General features: G+C 34.5%; 1 protein-coding gene and 1 long non-coding RNA gene across 14 annotated transcripts in view; one reads left to right on the plus strand and one right to left on the minus strand.

Moving 5' to 3' along the window:
* LOC145737902 (uncharacterized) overlaps nt 1-12,076 on the minus strand; it is a 35,664-nt gene extending 23,588 nt beyond the window's left edge. For 2 of the 4 annotated variants that reach the window (XR_014180522.1, XR_014180525.1), the window contains exons 1-7: nt 11,938-12,076; nt 7,789-7,945; nt 7,657-7,701; nt 7,468-7,606; nt 6,547-6,729; nt 4,832-5,074; nt 848-951 (exon numbers count right to left, since the gene is read on the minus strand). This is a non-coding gene — a long non-coding RNA (uncharacterized LOC145737902). Of the gene's footprint in view, nt 1-847; nt 952-4,831; nt 5,075-6,536; nt 6,730-7,467; nt 7,607-7,656; nt 7,702-7,788; nt 7,946-11,937 lie in introns of all 4 variants that reach the window. The other 2 variants (XR_014180524.1, XR_014180523.1) reach the window with 2 other exon arrangements.
* The window catches only part of spen (spen family transcriptional repressor split ends), a 92,722-nt gene that overhangs the window by 1,261 nt on the left and 68,895 nt on the right, over nt 1-22,566 (plus strand). For 2 of the 10 annotated variants that reach the window (XM_081991304.1, XM_081991362.1), the window contains exon 1: nt 6,865-7,451. In XM_081991304.1, coding sequence (XP_081847430.1) covers nt 7,369-7,451 — 83 coding nt within the window. In that variant the 5' untranslated portion in view covers nt 6,865-7,368. Of the gene's footprint in view, nt 1-8; nt 57-6,857; nt 7,452-13,340; nt 13,471-22,566 lie in introns of those variants that run through there. The other 8 variants (XM_081991375.1, XM_081991392.1, XM_081991332.1 and 5 more) reach the window with 7 other exon arrangements.

Below are 22,566 nucleotides of genomic sequence, written 5' to 3' on the forward strand. Positions count from 1 at the left end.
TGTTGCAGATGTGAACTTGTATATGTGGTTGAGTGTTGGATTACAATTACCCTGAAGTAAGTATCGTGGAGCTAAACTGGGTAGGAGCAAAAAAAATGCGACCAAGATGCACTTGTCTCGTTTCGGTCGTTTCCGAAGCCTACTCAACCGTGCTAATGGAACAGGATCTTTTTGAAAAGGCGCATAAAAAGAGGGCCCCCAGAACAAGATAAAATAAAAGCGGAGCTATTGTAATGTAACGTAACGGACTGAAACGCAACGCTGTACGGTTCGGGAGAACAATAAAAGCTTCGGGTGCCTGCCCTCCCGGCACGAAAAGTGGATTCGTCCGAGCCGAGCTTCAATTAAAAAGCCCCGGTCTACTACGCGTCCTGGAAATTCGAATTGCGACGTTGCCAGTTCTAGCGTAGGAATGCGAACGTCGTCGGTTTATTGAGTTTTCGGTCGGAAGCTCGAAATAAATTAGTTATTTTTAGATGGATGGCCTGAGTTTGGTTAAGATGCTTCGGTAAATACAGGTAAAAACGGAGTTTGTGCCTATACAAACAGCGAAACGCGGAGGCATTGTGATTCACGTTTCGCTACTTATTTAATTTGGAATTATTGCGTCAGGTGATCGCCATCAAACAAACGGACGTGCCTGATTGGTGGTGTTTAAATTAGCGATTCGTTCAGAAAATCTCTCCAAGAGCTCCTTATTATTATGCAAAGTATCGAGTCACGCTGACATTAGGCTTCACCGCAACACGGAAAAGCAATATTTTTGATTGGACACACGCCGATAATATTACTAATCAAAAAAAAAAAAACAAAACCAGGCAACCCGACCGTTTCTATTCTCACTTGCCTGATTCGGATCCTGCTTTGTTCGAGGCGGATTAATTCGCGTCTTGACATGGAACTGCCTGCTGTACCTTGCGGTTTGCTGCTATATGCTCCTTCGGTTCAGGTCTGCAACAGAAAAAAACACGGTCAATAAAAAAATTCCAAGTCAGGAAAGTACTTTGCATGCAGCTCACAAATTGGTATCGAAGCGGGAATGACAATTGCGCTACGATTGTACAAAAAGCATATTGTGGTATTGCGGAAAGTTGTCTTTTGGTCTATCACATTCATTCCAACTCAATCAAGTTTTGTTACAATACTGAAATTAAAATAAAATATACAGTGTGACAAACTGACATTTGGTTAAAAAGGAATAAAATGCAGGTGTTCCCGATTTTTCGGAAAACGAAATAAGTTTCTTATAACAATCCTTTTACTGGGGGATTTTCTTTGCAGACACTTATTGGTGTGCTATTTTTTGTTCCTATAACAACAAGAGCAAGTTTAAACTAGCATTTTTTAAACCTTTTGTTTGGTTTAAACCAACAAGCCTAACCTAAAAACTGTGATTTGGAAGATCTTTTCTTAAATCTGTCTGCAACAGTCTAAATATGAAAAAATTGACTGAGTAGAAATCTGATTTTCGAAAGTGTCATAAAGCTCCTCTAGTTTTTGGTGAAAAGCTCAATATTGCCTAAGTTGTTTGTTCATGATTTATCCAGAACAACTTGCCTAATTATACAGGGTGTTTCAGAATTATGGGATCAAACTTCTAGGGGTTATTCAGTGCAACAGTAGAAAACATTTGAGTATAGGGACCCATGTCCGGAAAACTCTCACTACGGCCCTAAGACACGTTAAAATTTAGAACAACGATGAGTTGCTTAAATAGGCATTTAATTTTTGCCTTTTGTACATGATATCATCACAACAATTGTTCAAAATGTCTTCCTCCAACCTGAATACACCGATTTAAACGCCGCACATGATTTAGGCGGACTTGATTAAAAATTTGATACTCGTTCTGAATGATTTCTTCAAATGCTGCTGTAATTCGTCCAATTAGGTTTTGCTCTGTTTCTACTGGAGTTTCGTAGACCAAAGACTTTACATGTCCCCACAGGAAAAAATCTAGCGACGTTAAATCGGGTGTGCTAGGAGGCCAAGAAATTGCTCCACCTCTGGCAATCAATCGTCTTTCTAAATTTTAACGTGTCTTAGGGCCGTAGTGGCAGTTTTCCGGACATGGGTCCCTATACTCAAATGTTTTCTACTGTTGCACTGAATAACCCCTAGAAGTTTGATCCCATAGTTCTGAAACACCCTGTATATTTTATAAATAAAAATGCCTAGATTTATAAAAAAAACTAACTTTTCAGTGAAGTTTTTCCATGTTAATCAAATAATGTTGACAGGAATACTTGTCACGAGGGGTAAATCGCCGAGGTATTTTGGTGTACACACTCGAGATAATTCAAGGTATTATGAGACACTTTTCCAGTCTTAGGAAGCATTTTGAGGTATTTCAAGGTATTTATAAGGCGTTTGAGAGTATTTTGAGACATTGTCTGTATATTTCAAAATGTTCTGTGATATTTTCTTTGGAATTTTGAACGAAATAAAGCCTAAATAAAAGATATTTTGTGATATTTTTTAAGTAATACAGCAGTAGACAATATAGTGTATCAATATAACAATATTGACTGAAAATTGATCAGAACTACATAAGCACATGTAATTATTATGGAAAAATCTTTGTTACATGATATTGCGTTGAAATAATATTCATTACAAATTATTACAATAATGTACCAATTTTTCAACGTTTAAACTACATTTTTAAGGTCACTTGACTGTTTTTGACAATGTCAACTGGTCTTTACAATGTTGCAAGCTCAAAAATTGAATTATCAAGTCACGTGACGTAGTTCACACAATTTTACCACTGTCTAAATTTAAATTACCAAATTTTCAACTGTTTCTTTTAAATGATAAGTGTCTTTATTCGACACGTGCTAACTTGGTTACTATGACAGTTAGAAGATTCGTGCAAACGTCAAAATATAACCCGTAATTTCAGGCAACTGCACAAAAAATGTTTTTGTTTGTTACAATTTGGAAAAACAGTCACCTGACCTTCGAAAATCAATTTTTAGCTTTCGGCACAAAGTCAAATCAATAAGTGTCAAAAATTTGAAAAAACCTTCACGCTGTCACCTAACCTAACCTAAAAACCTTTAAAAAAATCAATTTTAAGATTTGGATTCACATAACCTGCGCAAGTATTTTTTTTTAAACATTAATCCTTATGGCATTTCGCTAATAGTCAAATGTCATGTACAAATTGTAAAAGCACTGCATGCTTCTTAATCCAACCTAAAAACTGTCACGTGACCATAAAAAAATTAATTTCTCATCGAGGTTTATCATTATCTCAATATCAGGGGACTTATAACAAAATTTTGCAGGTATCAGCAGTTTAAATAATTTAAAGGCATTTTGATGTATTTCAATGCTATTTGAGACATTTTGAGCAATAATAGAAGCATTATAAGGTATTTTAAAGGCATTTCAAGGTATTTTGTATGCAAAAAAGCATTTTGGTGTACAAAAAATAGAAATTACAAGAAGTTACCACTAAATTCATTTAAAATCAACTCGCACCAGCTATTACAAAATTACCGTCAACTCCAGAAGTAGAAAAGTAAACACTTAAAATACTGACTCATTATTACAACAATTCACAAATCCCAGTGTGAATTTAGTTAACACCAATCAAAACGTAATTGCCCAACCTTCATCTAACCTTCGCACGTCTCCTGATTCCGTATTTTTGTCTTCGACATCAAAAAAAAAAAACATCTAATTTTGTTGTTTACTATTTTGAAGTGCTTCCCAATTAAATGTGAGAAAATTTCCTAACATGATTGAATAGTTATAAACAATTGAAGCAACTACTTACGTACATGTAATAAGTAGGACGAGGAGAAACAACTTATTTAGAAAACGAAAAAAAATTGATCTCTAGTTTTAATATTCTCTAAAACTTTTCCCATTTAACTGACCCTGTAACTCAAAAGATGTTTATTAGAAATTTTGCTCACCCTGTACACATATGCCTTATCACATCAAGACGGTTTGTTATGTTATTTTTAGTTACTATTATGAATTATTCCATTTCAATGTGTATCCAGCAAAGAAATTTTAAATTTGAGAATTATCAAGATCGACGTGTCATCCGCCTACGGTTAGATCATTAAACTTTCGGTGATGTATTTGAAGTGAAATTAGCTTTGTTAATTAAATTACCGGTTAAACTTGAAACTCCTGAAAATGATGTGTAATTCCCCCTTCTTACAGATCAAATTTAATAAAATAATGCAACAAGTTTAGTTGCCTTCTTAAGGAAGTCTTGTGATGGTTTTTGCTTCCTCAAAGTAAAAAACGTTTAAGGACAGGAAACTAAAAGGTAATCCAAATGAAACTAGTTCTAACGTTTGCGCGACGTAATAATCACCTTATTAATTATGAAGGGGACAAAAAGTTACCGACTACATATACGCCTATGACAGTTGTTGGTCTAAACAGGAATTATTTATTGAAAAACATCTGCCGCTTCTAGGCATGTTTGTAACGCCAATTCAATACCCAAGATGGCCATTAACGTGTCATTAAACTTTCAATTTGATCGCGGAAATTTATTCTAAATTGTGACGTACGAAACAAATTATTGAAAAGACCTTCACCGATCGATTTGGTATTTTCCTTGAAAAAACAACACGTAATAGAAAATGTTGGTTATGTAAAACTGTTTTGATGATGCTTTGTGTAGCCCCTGACTTTGGCGTCACTTTTATGTAAGCAAATTTAGCCCCAAATAGGGGGGTTTGGATCAACAAACTATACATCAAAACGCTGTCGCGACCTTACGAATACACATTGTAATTTACAAGAAAAACAAACGTTGCAGGACCGAGAAATTGAAACAAAAATAGAAAATACATACAACGGTCGAACGTTTTCAGGTCGGGTAATCGGGCGGGTCTCCGGAGACCTCGCGGTCCAGATGACGAGGACAGAGCATAAAGGAAAGCGATAGGCGGTGACACGAAATCGTGCGACGCAAGAACACGCCTGCCTTCGAGTTACGCCGCGCCGAGGTGAGTGCGCAGCTCGTTGATTGTTTCGGAAGTGGAAGCGGTGTTGCCAATTCATGGGGATTTTCTCCAGTCCGATGATTTGCTGGTGCCTGCCGATAAAATTGCAGTTGTTATTTCGTTTGTGTGTACGCTAACATTAAAATGTCTACCAATGCAGACAAATGCATTTGCTGTAATAGAATTTAAATTACAAACATGTGTGCGTAATGAAGATGTTTCTCAATTAAAATTCTGAAATTAGAAAGTTTGTAATTTAAATATTTTCAACCAGGAAGTAATACACTACAAACTTACAATTTGAGTGTTGAATAGTATGATTTAGAGCTGAACTTATTCTTTTTGATAGGAAAAATCTGCAAACCACTTTTGTGTTATCTTTTAAAAGAATATTATGGATAGACTAAGATAAGAAGATAATGGTATTTAAAACTTTACTGGGCTGCAATTGAAGGTCGACAGTTTAGCTTCAGAAAATTTCACAAATAATGTCTAGGGAGTATTTGCTTGGCAGCACATATGAGCTATTCTCTATAGTAGTCACTCAGAAAATATCAAATGTTACAGAGACAAAACAAATTTACAACAAAAACTCAGAAGCCACAAAGTTTGATTGCTCTCTGTGAAGAACTTAAATTGAAGCAAGTATAAAATTACAAGGTTTACTACATAAATGAGTTTCTTGATTGGAGGGAACACATAAATATACTAATTAATAAATTAAGCTGAGTGGTTGCTTGGTATATGAATGAGAAAATGTGTATTTCACAAATTTTGAGTCAATTATTTCGGGGAAGTGACATACAAGATGTGTTTCTTCTTCAGAAAACAGCATTAAGTGCTTAAAAAAATGCAATATAAAAAAAGTTGTAATTTTTAAAAAAAAAAGAGAAAAGAGAGTATCTGAAACTGTCTCTTGTATGTACATTTAAGTCATTAACATTCTTTTGGCAGGACAAGGGTGAATTTGAATTAATAGTTCACAACACTGTAGTTCAAATGTAGAATATCCTATACATAGATTGACAGGATGCTATTTTGTGTTTCAATCTGTAACTGTAATACAATTAAAAATATGACTTGTTTTATAGTGTGTTGACTACAAATTAAATAAAAAATTACCGAAAAAAACTGAAGATTCAGCTATAAAACGTAAAAACCTTGTATTTTAGGTGTAAGAAAAAGAAAATAAATATAGTTAATGCTAAGTAATATTAAGAAATGTGTTTTTTATTGAGTTCCAACTTATGGTAGTTCAATTTGACTGTCAAATACATTCCAAAACGATTTGTTCTCAAAGTTTTACAACTTTTCAATCAATTTTGAAATTGTGGAAAATGTCTTAGGGCATTGCTTACCCCAAAAACTTAACAAATGGCTTACAGTATTAGTCAAGAATTAACTAAAATCCTTTCTATGATTATTAACAGTTCAAGTAGTGACAGAAAAAATTAAAACTGTTCAAAGACTTTTAATGTGGAAGTCAGAAAACTATTGTAAAACAGTGCTTTTGATAAGTAATTTTATGTTTTTATTGTTAGTAATATTGAAAACCAATGCTTACCTTTAAGTCAGAAAATACTGGTCCGTCAATTATCTGAGGAGAATGAATTAGATATTTTCAATAATATGATGTGGTATAATTCTGACACTCCTTTGAGGACAAATCCTACACAGAAAGCATGATGGAGGGAGGCTTGGTTTTGACATATTAGTGAAAATGTTCCAGTTGCATTTATCTTCAAACCTAAAATAAAACATTTATTAAAACTTTGCTAGAATGAAGATTTCTTTTGTAAGAGGGTGGTAGTTGAATTTACTGACCAGTACCATCAAAGAAGTAAAACTTTACAACTTCCATAAATTCGGGTAGGTTTGGTAGTATTGTGCATTGCGGAAGTGCTATAAAATTTAACGATTGAAATCGAGAAAGGTATTTCACCTCTCGTCCCCGGTCTAGACCCGGAGGCCGGCCATTAAAATTCATCTGGTTCGAAGGTTTTGAGGATTTCAAGCTGGTGAAATGCGGCAACGTCGCCACGACCGTCCGAGAAGGAGCGTAGAATAGCGATTCGGGCCCGCGTCACCAGTTCGAACTGCGATCAGACCCCAAAGAAGTGAAAAAAAGGCACCCGAAAATCCGAGGGCGCTCAGTGTGATAATTTCAGCAAATTTCCGGTCCCAGTTCGAGAAACTGTGCGAAAATCGGTGCCGCGGCCGCGTTCCAGTGATGTGAGGTGCCCAATCTGTGCGTGGTGGCTATCGAGGGCGATTCTGTGCCCAAAAAAAGTGCGTCAAAATGAAACGGCTGTGGTTTTGTGTGAAATAGTGTTTCCAGTGTGCGCCAACAAAAACAACGTTTCCTCAATGTGGAGTTTAGGGCACGATGGTCAGAGAGACTAGACACTTGTGGGTAGGAAATTTACCCGAGAATATCAGAGAAGATCGCATAAGGGAACACTTTAAACGGTAATTATTCACTTACAGCCACTTTTGCATCCCAAGGATGTTCCATTTGTCAACCCAAACCCAAAACCATATCTGCAGTCACTTCAGTCCCAAAATTCACTAGATATCCACAACCCCAATATGATTTCCCAGATTGACTTTATGGAACCAGATACCTGAAAATAACATGTTATAGTAAATAGCTTAACAATAAAAAAAAACTCACCTAATCTATTAATATTGCTGAAGAATGCCATATTTATATTTCACTCTGAAAAACACAAAAAAATCAATATTGATATTCACAATCAGAGAAGATCGCATAAGGGAACTATTTAAACGGTAATTATTCACTTACAGCCACTTTTGCATCCCGAGGATGTTCCATTTGTCAAGCAAAACCCAAAACCATATTGCAGTCACTCTCCAGTCCCAAAATTCCTCACCTCACCAATTAAAAAAAACCTCACCTAATCTATTGATATTGCTGAAGAATGCCATATTTAGTCTTCACTCTGAAAAACACAAAAAAATCAATATTGATATTCACAAATTCTGTTATGTTCCGCAAAAAAAAAGGTAAAAATATTATATTCAAGTTTGTGAGATTCCAGTACCCAATATTACTGTAAATAGAAGTTTTCAGACCAGCACAGGTAGGTATAAATTTAGACCCCTCAGTGATTCAAAAGAATATCCTTGAAATATTTGGAAGGGTCATAAAGGTGACAAAACGGTCATTCTCAGCAGTTTACTTTATCAAAATAGAGCAAAAACGCAAAAAGTATAAATTAACTCTAATTTATCCACACAAAAACTAACACCTATCAAATTAATGTTTATTGCATTAATAAAAAAACCCAATTTCAATTAGTACCAATTATAAAAACTGGTTTCATAAAATATGCTACAGAATGTAAACTTTCACAATGTGAAACATTTCTTGTATTTAATTTGGTTTTAAAAAAATGGGTTTAAAATTGATTTTAGGGATTCAGAGAAACATCCATAACTATTGGTTTGACTAAATTAAAATTTCGACACCTCTGAACCACTTTTTCTTATCTAATATATTTCACAAAGACTCAACATCCATAATATTTTAAGGCATAAAATAAAGTCCTCTTCTACTCAACTCATCTGTTCATCTCTCAACACTCTCAATCTGTTTATCAACACTTTACCAAATGGCAAAGTTCCAAAATTGTAAAAGCCTTATTTTTAAAAAAAATGTGGTATGTGGAACCAAATATATTTAACATTGCCAATCCTATAAAGTAAGATTAATTTTTACTATTACTCTACAAAGGTGTGAAGTTTTAAGATCTTTGGAATTTAAGAGGGAAATGGGACTAGTTACAAAGTTGGTTAAATGCAGACAAAATTTTGCTATTTGGGTAAATGACAGAACAGTTCCTAGTTTATGATTGGTCAAAAAAAACAGCATGCCAAAAACTGCTTTTTTGACCAATCACAAACTACCCACTGTGCTGCAATTTACTCAGATACTGCACAAGTAGACGTAGCATAAAAGATACCATTCTATTTGAGATTTTGTTCTAAGATCAACAGTTAAAGACATGAAAATCTTCATTTTATCACAAAAATACAATACAATGTTGCCAAAGAGTAAGTTTAAGTAAATTATCAGTTAATTTAGTCAAAGTCTGGGCATTATGATATAGTCAGAGTTTCACCCTAATGGACATTAAACAACAAACTAAAGATAGCCCTTGAAATAAAGCTATTTAGCATGAAACATAGAACTGGTTAGTTCCACAACTAAAACTGAACATTCGTAAATAACAAAAATTAAGATTTGCCCCCAACTACCTAATCAATCAGAACTGTGAATTATGACATTTTTGGATAAATAAATCAGATACCTATAGGAGTAAGTAATAATCAAGTCAAAAACTGACATAATGTAAATTATTGTCTTGTTCTTAATTAACTAACACTTTTTAATTGTATTCAATAATTTGCCACTTTCACGGACCAGAAACTGACTTGCAGAGTGTAAAGCCTGTAAAAACATGACAATTTAAAGTAATAATAAGTTTGTCAAAAAAGAAAAACAGTTGGGATGCATGGAACATTTAACACAAAATATACATTTGAATAACATGGAAATTTACAACAGTACCAGGAAAAAACAATTTTGAACATTATTTTATACTTATCTAAAATTTGAACAGAACAAGAAATCAATTTCTTTTAAAATTGAACATAATGTAAATGGTTATTTGAATGGCTAGTAATTAAAAATGACTAATCATTATACTGCAGTTTTCCGTTAAGGTGGGTCTAAAGGTTAAAAAGCTATTAGTAACCAGACAAATAGCATTTAATATACTGTAGAAATAAACTAGGAAAACCCTGTAAACTTTCTAGTCACAAATGAGTTACAAACTGGAGAAACAGTATAGTTTTACCGAAACTACAAAGGTGAAAGTGATTTTTATCAGTTATCCAACGCAGCCCCCAAGGAACTGGGTTCTAACCAAAGAGATCATTGAGTAACCCGTACACACCTCGACGGTACGATGGTACCAAACGCAATCGCGAGTACCAAAGCGTAAACACAAAAAAAGAGGCAGGTGGCAGTGTGCACCTATGTGGCAATACGACCCCGTTGGGTACAAAAATAGAAACCGACCAATTGTGAAATTTTCGAGTTGTGTGTGTGTGGTGATGTTGGGTGCGTTCACCTCCTGGTCCCCCATCAAGGGGGGAAAATCGTCGGTGGAAAAACGAGGCGCAAAACAAAAGACTCCATTCAGATGGGTACCTAGGGGGGAGCTTATCGCTGACCCATGTGAAAGGCTATTGTATTGTAATTCTTCTTTTGTTTGTGTTTTTTTTCCTGCTCTCATTTGTATGATGGGTAGTACAAGTGTGGCAAATGGTTCAGATGTTTAAAACTAATTTTCTTTTGTACAAAAACATTCAAATAGTCTATGCAGAGGTTTGGTACTCTTTGATGTAATTAACTATGATGAGTGTTTAAAATATTTGTTCCTACTATTTACTCATACATGACTGTGTGATAAGACTATGTAACAAAATATTTAATAAGTCAAGGATTTAGTTTTGTTCCTTGTTAAATATTTCATAAAATGTATGTTTTTCTATATGACATATTCTCTGACTTATCTTAAAAGTGATACAAATGATCACTGTTACTTAGCTTTTCTACCTATTTGAAACCAATTTTATATATCACATATTCATATACAGGAAAATTATCAAATAATTTGGCTCTGGCTGAATCAATCACTGATTTTTAAAGCTTTTGGAATTTGTTAAATACATATCTAGTAATATGGTTTACTAAGTGACAAAATGGTTAGTGTTTTTGCTTTGTAATACTGCCTTGCTAATAACTATTATTGTTTCATACAGTAAAGCACATTTTAATTTGATTTGATATGTTGTTCGCGTTGACGCTTGCTCTCACATTCTCATTTAAGTAACAATTCTGTAATTTTAATAGTTTTCAAAATTCATTATCTTCATTTATAACATCTGATAAAATTCATTGACATTTTCTTACTTCATGGAACTTCTCATTTTAAAACCCACTTCATAATCCATCAATATCAAATGAGACAGTATAAAAGCCCCAAACTTAACAGAAAAACTAAAATACAAAGTCTATAATAGTAATACAATAACATATTCCTGGTTTTGGCATGGTAAGGATAAGGTAATTCATACAAAAACTCTAGAATAATTAGGTATTGTAAAATCAATCAAACTGGTTGAAATCCTGTTTCATTTTTGACAGATAATAAAATTATTAAAAATATACCATAATGAATTTTATTGCAATTCAACATATTTTCAATTTGTGTGTTTCTTGACATTACAGTAGTAGAACAAAACTTACTTGTGATTTTACTATAGAAATACTTACACTTCAGTGTTTCGGTCTCATAGTACATAGTAAATCAGGAATTGCAACTAAAAAAATGCTTACCTACTTTGACTTGGAAAGGATTATACACTACTCACTACTCTATAAGTCTTAAACACAACAAGACATGGCAAAACCCTCTGCAAGGCCCACAATAGATTAACACCTCAAATGCTATTTTATTGAACTTTACATTAACTAGGCTCTCTTGGTAGTCACAGCAGTAGAAAGTTTTCATTGAGCAACTGATCCCTCACCAAGCTTTCCAGGAAGCTTCCTTCGAAAGTGATACCATGTCAGAATTATAACTTGTTGTGAATTGTAAAATTTCGAGTGTAATAAGAGCTAGCTAAGAGCACCATTGCAATAAACAATTTACTTTAAACAAATTGTAAGACACACTGTGTAAATCACAGATTACTAGTGGAAATACTCCACCAGTACACTCTTCCCTACAGGCAAACTTAACCTAGAAGTTCCAATCTTTAGAAAAACCTCGGAATAACATTAACATACCTTTCTAGCCCAAAAATGTAATTCCGGAATTAATAATAACCTAATTATTAATAAAAATACAACTTAACTTACCCTTAATTCTACCACACCACAAAATAGGACACCATTACTCAAAACAAAACAAAACTTAAAACGGAATGACAGTTGACAGAAAAATCAGGCTGGCAAATGTCAACATCACCTGATAAACCATAGACATCAACTTTACTTAGATAAGGGATATCTCATAATGGCATTCAGCATTGTCTTCATAGGGCAGTTGCAAATGCAAATTGTGCCTGAATTTTAAAGAAATCGTTCTATTAGTATTCCAGTGAAGTTCGACCACCCCTAAAAAAATGTAACTTAATATTTTATCAGAAAGACCATCATTGAAATGCATATAAAAAGCTAGCTTAGAAGGTAACTACACGGTCCACCCCTCGAATAGTAATATCATATTATAGCCACCTATAATCTAAATAATAATACAAATAATAAAAGACTTTGAAGAGAAACTGGAATGGCAGCAATGCGCTACTACCCGGCCTGAAAACGCCAACCGGGGCGAAGCCCGAGCAAGAGAGGCCCGCTCGCATATATGCACGATTTGTCTGTTGTCGAGTGCGTTATTTTTTGCGTTTCAGTTTCCTGGTTTATGTTTGGATAATGCAATACGCAGTTTGTGTTTATTTACTCTAGTTTCGGTTTTAATCAACAACTACATACATATGTAACAGATAACTAAAGGTTGAGGCTTATTTGATTGAATTTTTAATAGTCAAATAAAATAGTTATTTTTATGCTATATAGATTATAGACAATTTTATAATACACCTTCATTTTTGTCATGACCCAGTTTTACCCGTCTGTCACACTAGAGTACTCTATACTCTATGCTCGTTCAGAGTAGTTCAGAGCCAGAGAGAAAAAAATGTTTCTGGAAAAAGTAACAAAATCATTTATAATTGATTCATAATCTTGTTGATTTATTAGGATATTCTTTGTTCAAGTCTAATCAAAGTCATTCTCAAGCCTAAATTTCAAGTTATTATATTCAAAAGACGTTCATCACTTTGGTTGTTATCAGCATATTTAATTGAAAACAAAATATTTCCTTTCAAAAGTATTTGCACAGATAATAAAAAACTTCTCATTCAAAACTCATAACAAATCTAGAAGAATGAATGAAAAACATGCAGACAAAGAAATGAGAGTAGCACAGTATTGAAAACGGAACACACTTTGAAAACCTTGGTAAGCTTTAAGCTAGCCCAGATCAGTAAGATCGCCTATTGTGTTTTTGTCTTTGCAAATTACTGTAAAAAAAACAAGGATGGACAAACTCTCAGCTCTGTCATCGGTCAACCTTATTTGTTCATGTTCTCTGACTTCTCTGTCAAAGTCAAAGTGACAGCTGTTTCTGTAATTTTTCATTTTTTTATTACTTTTTTGTACTTTTTCTTTTAAGAATCACTTTTTTCAACTTTCTAATCAGTTTTAAGTGGAAAATTTAATACAACGTACCGTAAAGGACAGTTAAAAAGTGTAGAACCCTAGGAGATTTTATTCCAGACCTCTCACATGGTTCACCATTATGGAGAGTCCCAATCAGGATGAGTCAAGGTATTCACTCTATTTTTTCTACTTTATAACCTACTTATTATTCACTATATAACTGAACTAAGGTTGTATATTTGTCTATTATAATACTTAATACTATTTAATACAAATGGCTTGAATGATTGCACTAGTCATGTCAATACTCCATCAATAGGTGATTTGTTTCCAAGTGAAAATGATGTTGACTAGCCTATTTGAAGGTTGCAGGTTGTTTGTTTAGGTGTGAAAAGTTTCGTTTGGCCTTCCTTTAATATGTAAAGAGACATGCTCTTGTGTCTGTGACCATATCTACAACCTTACAAACAAGCCTATGAAAAGTCAAAGTGCACTGGAGTACATACAAAGCATAATTTGTTTTTCTCTTAGTTTGTAATGTGTGTGTAACATTATTTAAGAGTCTAGTTTTGCAAGAAGCAGGCAACAACCTTTGCATTAGGTTTTATTAACCCCCATGGTAACAGTTAAAGAGCAGGTGCACTGTTTTTGATACCAACATTAAACAGTTTTTTCCTAGGGAGACATTTCCTAACTTAAACCCCCATTTCAGCCACTTAGACCCATAATTTCTTTGTCTGCCTGGCAGTTAAGTGGCTCAACTACATCCTGTTTTCTGAACCTGTTTGCATGTTTATTTAAAACTGAATTTGGCCCCACACTGCTTAGTTATGGCACATAATGGAAAAAACTGTACTTTTGCAGCATAACAGTATCCTGCGCGCACCTCGTACGCCTTCTCTCATTTAGCAGTTGAATACATCTTAGGCTGTTTAAAATTGCAAATGTATTCTGGTGAACAATGACACGCCATTACTAAAGTGGGTTAAACCTAAGTGTATGATAAATTTGTACATGAATAAATTGTATGTGGCGACTGTACGTTCGCCTCTTGGCTGATGGTAGGTGTTTTAAACAGCATTTGCTATTGTAAATAGTGTGCCCACTTTATTTTGGATGGAGGTGCTGCTACTACTTTTACAAAATAATAGTACCTTCACCTTAAGTTTACTCCAACTAACTAAACCGATTTTTTTCCTTAGTTTTGACAGTTTTGAGTGGGACATACACTACTTCAAAATTGGGTGGGTAGATAGAGTCAAACAGAAATTTAAATTGCATACCAAACGAACCTTATCGCATCCTCTGCATCTGATTGATTTAGCAGGCCTGTATCACATGCTAAAAAGCACTTTTAACCTTCTGGTTATGTGGAAATCGTGGTGTGGCCTAACCGTGCCATATCACGTTATACTCCTCGCTTTGAACGCCGTCACTGCAGAAATAATGTTCACATTTTCATTGAAGTTAATTTAACGATCACTTACCAGCAAATGTTTACTATTATTTTAATTGAACTTTGCTTGGATTTACGAACCCGCAGGTTGTTTTCTATGCGGAGGTTTCTATCAGATATTGCCACTATTTCGCTTAGTCAGGCGACTTTAAGGGCCTCATTTCCTTGCAGAATCGTGATAGAACACTAATTTGACAGAACATAAAGTGAAATTTACCAACACGTAATTCTTTACTAAAACAGAGGTTTTGAAAAGCCAGTATATAACAGTACACTATAAGCCTGTTTCATTTCTACTCTAAAAACAGTTGTTTTTGTAACTTTTCTACTAATTATTGTTTCAATCATGAGGTTTATTTATTTGTTCCTTATTTTATCTTAGGGGTATTTAGATTTAGTAACAGGACTTGGAACTACTTTGACATAGTACCATTTTTGAAGATTCCAACAATTAAGTACGTCGGGGATCATAAATTCCAAATATTTAAAATTCTCCATAAGTTTGTGACTATGTACCAATTTCTTTAAAGGTTTATGCAGTTTAGCATTTTGCTTAAAGGTAATTAATTAAATAGGAGCAGTTCAGGCTTGAAAGCTTTTAACAGGTAGTTGTTTGACAACTTCAGCCATTTTATCTTCCGGCTAATCTACATGCATTTACATCCTACTAGCATCATTTACAAAGGATTCCATTTAATGGGCACTGTAGCATTCTATTATTAAACCCAATTTAGGATGGCAACCATTTCCAACCATCATTTACTTTAATTATTCCCATTCTGAGGACGAGGGCCCATCCTCATTTAAGGGGGATTATCTCTTAAGGCGTCCTAATGCTATTTCTAATTTAAAGCCCCCCATTTAGAAGGGCCGGTTCTTGTTAAGATAAAGGCAAGACCAACGTTATCGTAAACAATGCAGTTTTTTTTAGTTGTGAAGTATTGCCAAATTTACTTGAAAATGTATTGATTACAACATGGTTTTTTGTTTGTCTGACCTTTAGTCGAGCTTTTAAGTAACCAAAATTACGTCAATCAAGCGTTTAAACAGATTTTTTCCGGAAATTAAGGCAAATTGTGTTATATTCGTGCAGGTATTGTGGTTTAAAATGGTTCACAAACTTCCCATTAGGCGCTGCAATTTTGCACTGGAATTTTTAACAACTAAACTCTTGAAAGTAAAAATATAATTTTTATTCTATAGATATAGAATCTATGAATCTTTAGCCTGTCTGACCCGCAGCAGGCCGCAGAGTTAAATCGAACATAAAAAGCGACGTTGCCACCTCGTGCTTATCAAAGGCCTTGAACCTTAAATAATAATCAAATAGACCAGCAACCCACCCAGCCCTCTTTCTATTATTGCTCAAACACACACACACTCGACGTTTGTGAGCCTCCACACGAAAACAAAATGCTGACCCACTCGGGTAACGTTGAAATGAGACGCTAGTTCTGAATTTGATTGTGTACATGAGCGAATCGATGTGGCAACAGCGCGCGTCCCGCAACTCTCTAGAATAAAATTATACGTTGGAGCTCGGGGTCGGGGGAGCGGCAACGTCGGCGACCCCGCTTGCCACCCAATCGGGCAACGTCGCGTTGTTATGTAAGCAGCTGTGTCAGGTTGCGTGACGTCACCAGTCCTATAAAATAACGAAACTGTTCGTTGTTGCCGTTGCACGGCTAGGACTGATGTGTTGTAAACGTAGCAAAGCTGGTTTTTCCCAATATGGAGTACAGGGTGTGCTCGGTTAAATTGAAATTTTTAAATTACACCAGATTTAACCTTACTTTCTACGATGATAAAATTGCAACGTGGCGTTATTTCAAAAATGTTGCTACTTTAGTTGAGAAGTTTGTGAAAAGTTGTGAAATTTGGAGATATAAATACTAAACCTAAAGATAAACGCAAATTCCTTTCAGTATCACTTTTGTTTGATCATCGCATTTCTAGGAAACTTCAACTGCTATCAAGTCTCCAAGGTCCACTTAAAAAAGGTTTGTATTGATTACTGCAATGATAAGTTTAGATATCAGTAGGATGAGTTGAAGTTTAGACCTTGGCTAATTGTAATTATATTAAAATTTGTTCTGTTTCCAGTTTCGTTTGAGATTTTGTATTTATTCCAATTTTTTTAATTTTTTTTAATCTGATCAGGACGTTTAGGTATTTTAATAAAAATCTCATTTCCAGTCTCTAGCATAATATACAATTTAAACATTTCTAAATTCAAATAAATTTCTGTTCTTGAATTTCTAGACATGAAATATTGTAAATGAACCTATGATGCAAGTAAACTTTTGGTTTTTGTGAATAATAGAGCAAATCTATATTTTTTATGTGGAACAACCTTTATATGTATAATGACACATCTAGCGTGCACCGTTTTTGATAAAATGGCCAAAACATTTCCAAGTTTGAAAATTGTTGTAATGCCTAAAGTTTTGAACTTTGAAAAAAATGACTTTCACATTCTCTGTCTAAAAATGTTATTTGTGTGAAAAATTTGTTTGGAAATTTTCATTTTATTTTGAAAACTATAGAAAAATAGAATATCCTAGCTTTTTTAAATTAGTATTATCCAATAAATTATGATACAATAATATACCAGGATTAAAAAAGTACAATTTTCTTTCATCAGCAGATAATAAATAATAAACCCATATTTGCCCATAAGCTTCCAAGGCAGTTCAAATGCAAGACCCTGTATAGCTTGGTGGTTGTGTATGTATCTTACGTGATTGCCTTAGCAATTTAGCAAAATACTTAATCAGACTGTAAAAGTCTTTATACTTACTTTAACATAAATAAATAAAATAAACTGCGAAAGTATTTAATACAACTTTGGAAAAATCTTTTAAAACTCAAACATTTTAAATTAATTTTTTTCGGTTACTATTTTTGAAATCTACATTGCATAATGCACTCTCACTTTTGATCATACATATCAAATATTGCTAAGATCAAACTTTGTTATTGAGAGACGAATGGTACCTATTCCTTATTTTGAAGAATATCCGAATCCTTGCATATGAAACTTATTAATATCAAATACGACCCTGTTTCTGGGAAATACAAAGGTGTGTGATGATTGTTCAAAATTGACGTGTCATAATGTATTTTGCAATAAAATTTGTCTTTTCCATCATTTTATATTATTTTTTGTTTTTGTTTTTCTCTCTTATGTCTAAAAATAAACATTATAGGTACTCTAATGAACTTTAGTAAATCTTCAGGAATAAAAGCAAATTTAGTAGTCAAACCTGGAAATTTGTGAAAAAATTCAACACCGCACCCTGGCCGGTCTATTCCTGCCCCCACCGCTCGCCGGTCCTGTTTTGCAACACCCGCCTACGCGCTTTACTCCAGAAAACGAGGAGGGTTGGGAGACGGGTGAGAGGGGGTGGCAGCACAACACAGACTTTTAGGGGTGGGGCGCGGAAACGAGGCGTCGGAGGGGGAAAATGGGGAACGTCAAACGAAAGTTTTGTATGGAACAAGTTTTGGACGACCCGGTTCCCGGGCGGTTGGAAACTTTCCAGCGGGGTTGTCAATTTTCTCTCCGGGGCGAGCCAGATCAGAGCCGCAGCGTAATTAAAAGAGCTCTAATTGCGGAGGCAGGAAGACCGGCTTTAGAGCCGCGCTCTAATTGTCGAATCTGGGCGTCAGAATCGACATTGTCGATCAAATCCACAAATCAGAGACGCTAAAAGTGGACTGAAATCAGTTTGCCGATCGAATTGAATCAAAATGTTTGATGAATTTCTTTTGCATTAATCGTATTCATGGACCATCACGACATCGTGCTTCACGTTTTGTTTTTTCAACTGCCAGAAAGACAGTTTTAAAGAACAGTCAGGGACAAAATCGCGTGTAAAACCCACTTGGAGTGACAAAATGACAGTTTTAAGCACATTTTTGGAATCCTCACTAAATGTCCTATCAAGTGACACTAAAAAAGACTAAAAAATCAAGTACAATCAGGTAGAAAAACGCTTTCAAAGTTGGATCTGCCAGAAAGACAGTTTGAAAGGACAGTCAGGGACAAAATCGCTTGTCAAACCCACTTGGAGTGACAAAATGACAGTTTTAACTACATTTTTGGAATCCTCATTAAATTTCCTATCCAATGACACTAAAAAACACTTTAAAATTGAGTACAGTCAGGGAGAAAAGTGGTGTCAAAGTTGGAACTGCCAGAAAGGCAGTTTGAAAGGACAGTCAGGGACAAAATCGCTTGTCAAACGACTTGGAGTGACAAAATGACAGTTTTAACTACATTTTTGGAATCCTCATTAAATTTCCTATCCAATGACACTAAGAAAAAATTTTAAAATATGGTACAGTCAGGGAGAAAAGTGAGGTTAAAGTTTAAACTGTCAGAAAGACAGTCAAGGACAAAATCACTTGTAAAACCCACTTGGAGTGAGAAAGACAGTTCTAAGCACATTTTTGGAATCCTAATTAAATTTCCTATCCAATGACACTAAAAATCACTAAAAAATCAAGTACAGTCAGGGAGAAAAGTGAGGTCAAAGTTGAAACTGCCAGAAAGACAGTTTGAAAGAACAGTCAGGGACAAAATCGCTTGTAAAATCCATTTGGAGTGACAAAATGACAGTTTTAAGCACATTTTTGGAATCCTCACTAAATTTCCTATCCAATGACACTAAAAAACACTAAAAAATCAAGTACAGTCAGGGAGAAAAGTGAGGTCAAAGTTGAAACTACCAGAAAGACAGTTTGAAAGAACAGTCAGGGACAAAATCGCTTGTAAAATCCACTTGGAGTGACAAAATGACAGTTTTAAGCACATTTTTGGAATCCTCACTAAATTTCCTATCCAATGACACTAAAAAACACTAAAAAATCAAGTACAGTCAGGGAGAAAAGTGAGGTCAAAGTTGAAACTACCAGAAAGACAGTTTGAAAGAACAGTCAGGGACAAAATCGCTTGTAAAATCCCCTTGGAGTGACAAAATGACAGTTTTAAGCACATTTTTGGAATCCTCACTAAATTTCCTATCCAATGACACTAAAAAACACTAAAAAATCAAGTACAGTCAGGGAGAAAAGTGAGGTCAAAGTTGAAACTGCCAGAAAGACAGTTTGAAAGAACAGTCAGGGACAAAATCGCTTGTAAAATCCACTTGGAGTGACAAAATGACAGTTTTAAGCACATTTTTGGAATCCTCACTAAATTTCCTATCCAATGACACTAAAAAACACCAGGAAATTGAGTACAGTCAGGGAGAAAAGTGAGGTCAAATTAGTATTACGCTTCATTGGAATGGCTTCTTTTCCAAGTCCACATCAAACTACTAACTGGTTTGATATTTAATTAAAACGAGTAGTTGAAAAAACGTGTATATTAAAAGGATTTTAAACCCAACCAAGTGTTTAAAATGAAAATTGCCTCTGGGCTGTGTTACTTGATTAAATCTTCAAGATTCACTTTAAGTTAGAAAGTACATTTTGTCGTTAAAAAAAATCTATTACAGTTGATATACAATCCACAATGTAGGCGTGGAGTTTGCGAAGCTCTACTCAAATCCAAATGGGCAGAGAAAAAAAAACATGGAAACGTACATTAAAACACCGTATCTGTGTAGAAAGCTCGTAAAAGCTTGAATATCTCCAACACTGGGGCCCCGTGTACATGAAAGACATAACGTTACTTTAGCCGTTTCACCTACAGATATCCTCTTTTATAGGCCGACTTGTATTAACACAATCCGAATAAAATCGCAATGATGCCGGATTTACTGTCAGTGTTGCCGGATGCTTTTAGTCAGATTTTACCAAAAACACTTTGTTTCTGGTATATGTTGAAATGTTGTCTCGTTTCTAACAAAGATTTCAACTTTTCCTTGATTTTTTGGTATTCAAGTTAGGATCCTATATGATACCTTTTAAGTTTATTACGAATTCCAAATTTTATTTCAATCTCTTGCTCAATTTAGAGTTTTTTTTTCATTTTTTTGTATCTACTAATGGTAGAACTCGGGTAGAACCATGTTTAGTTAACCTAGAACTTCTAACTCTAAACACCCTTAGTCTAATAATAATGCTATTAATGTTGGTAGGGCTTAATTTAACATTACCACTATTTGTTATAAGGGTAAATCTCATTGGTTTACAGGTGTGTTTCCAGAAAATTTCAACTTTTTTGACATGATTTTTATGTTAATTTTTAGGCATAAAACACTTCTACGTAAGACATCATCCATGATATACGACTGAGCCTACCTAAACAGAGTTCAAAGAGTTGACCACAAGTTTGACCGTGTAAATTGACACATATTCCTTCTGTAATAGTAGAATATTCTGAGCATGTTGAAAAATTACATTCAAATGACGTGGGAGTTAAACCAGCGACCTCAATAACACGAGTTCATGCCCCACGTTGGGCGCCAACATGTAAAGAAGGCTAGCAAACATTTGTATGTATTTTTTTGCTTCAACAAGCCACAAACACTTATCGGTACTAGGTTAACAACGTTCGCCCGCTGCGTGTATTTCCTCGCTTGCAAGTAATAAAATAAAAAGTTTCTCGCAACAGGCAGGTTCCCGTTATCTGCAAAACGTGTCACAACAATCCTGTTGCAATAAATTTCAATCAGTCGTTCTCGTGCTCAGGTCTACCAGACTACGGAACACGGTCATGCCTCGGACCTTGCAGGAATTAATTTTGCAATTTGCAACAACGGAAAAAAACGCATACGCCTTTGTTGGGTTTCAATTATTATTATACTCCCTATAGTCAGTGTAATGTAATGACTTGCAGTAAATGTATTGTTGCGGGCCCTGAAACGTTTCCTCGACAACAATACCGCTTGGTTCCAAGCGAATTCGAATAAATTGAGTATAAAGTTCTTGGGGTAGTAGTAGTTTGATAGCCAATTTAGTCTTGAAAATTCACTTTGAAACCGTAAGAATTCACTTCAGAGGCTTTGTAACCAGTTTTCATAGTTTTCACACAAATTGAAAGACTTTAGTATTGAATATTGACTTGTAGACATGTAAATTACTTTTTCTAGAATTCTTTACTACAAATTGACAAATTTAAACCTTTAAAATTGATTGGGACTTCAAAAATTGACTCTGAACTAATTGGACACCTCTAAGTGACATCAGAAGCTTAAAATTTGCATTTCGAGTAAGTTTTGAAGACAAATTTTAATATTTTAGTCTTCTAAATAGTCTAGAATAAAAATAAGATAAGAATCGTGTGTTTTCTGTATGTTCAACTTAATATTTGTACTGCACTAGGTTCAATCAGTTTTGCACTGAGGTTTTGAGGATCTCATGACCCTTCGGTGGAAGTTCTGTTATAACATTGATGGTAATCTAAATGATGGTAAATTAAAATAAAATATAAATTAATTTTTAAAAAACAATTGGAATCTTAAAGAGTAACAAGCAAACAGGAGATCTTATGATAAGACTATAATATACATCATTACTTTCTCAAGAAACTACTATTTGATGAATTTACAGTCATTAAAAAAAATATGTCTACTCACACTAGTTGAAGACCTGAAATTGAAATCTTCCTTTTCATCCCTAGATGAAGATGAAAATAATGACGTTTGTTGATATGTTCGACTAATTATGCAAAATGCATACGGTTTCCAGTAGATTTGCATTCGGTGCAGTCAAGAGAGCAAGTAAGTCAAAAACGGTTATAAATACAGGATATTGACATTAGGTTCATGAAAATTGACTAGAAAACTAACTTTTCAAGTTCATTTTACTTAGTTAGGCTTTAAAACTGCTTTCAACTTGGAAGACTATCTTCACCA

The sequence above is a fragment of the Ips typographus genome, linkage group LG1 (genome assembly GCF_016097725.1).
Source record: "Ips typographus isolate SLU linkage group LG1, UJ_Ityp_2.0, whole genome shotgun sequence".
Classification (NCBI taxonomy): Eukaryota; Metazoa; Arthropoda; class Insecta; order Coleoptera; family Curculionidae; genus Ips; species Ips typographus.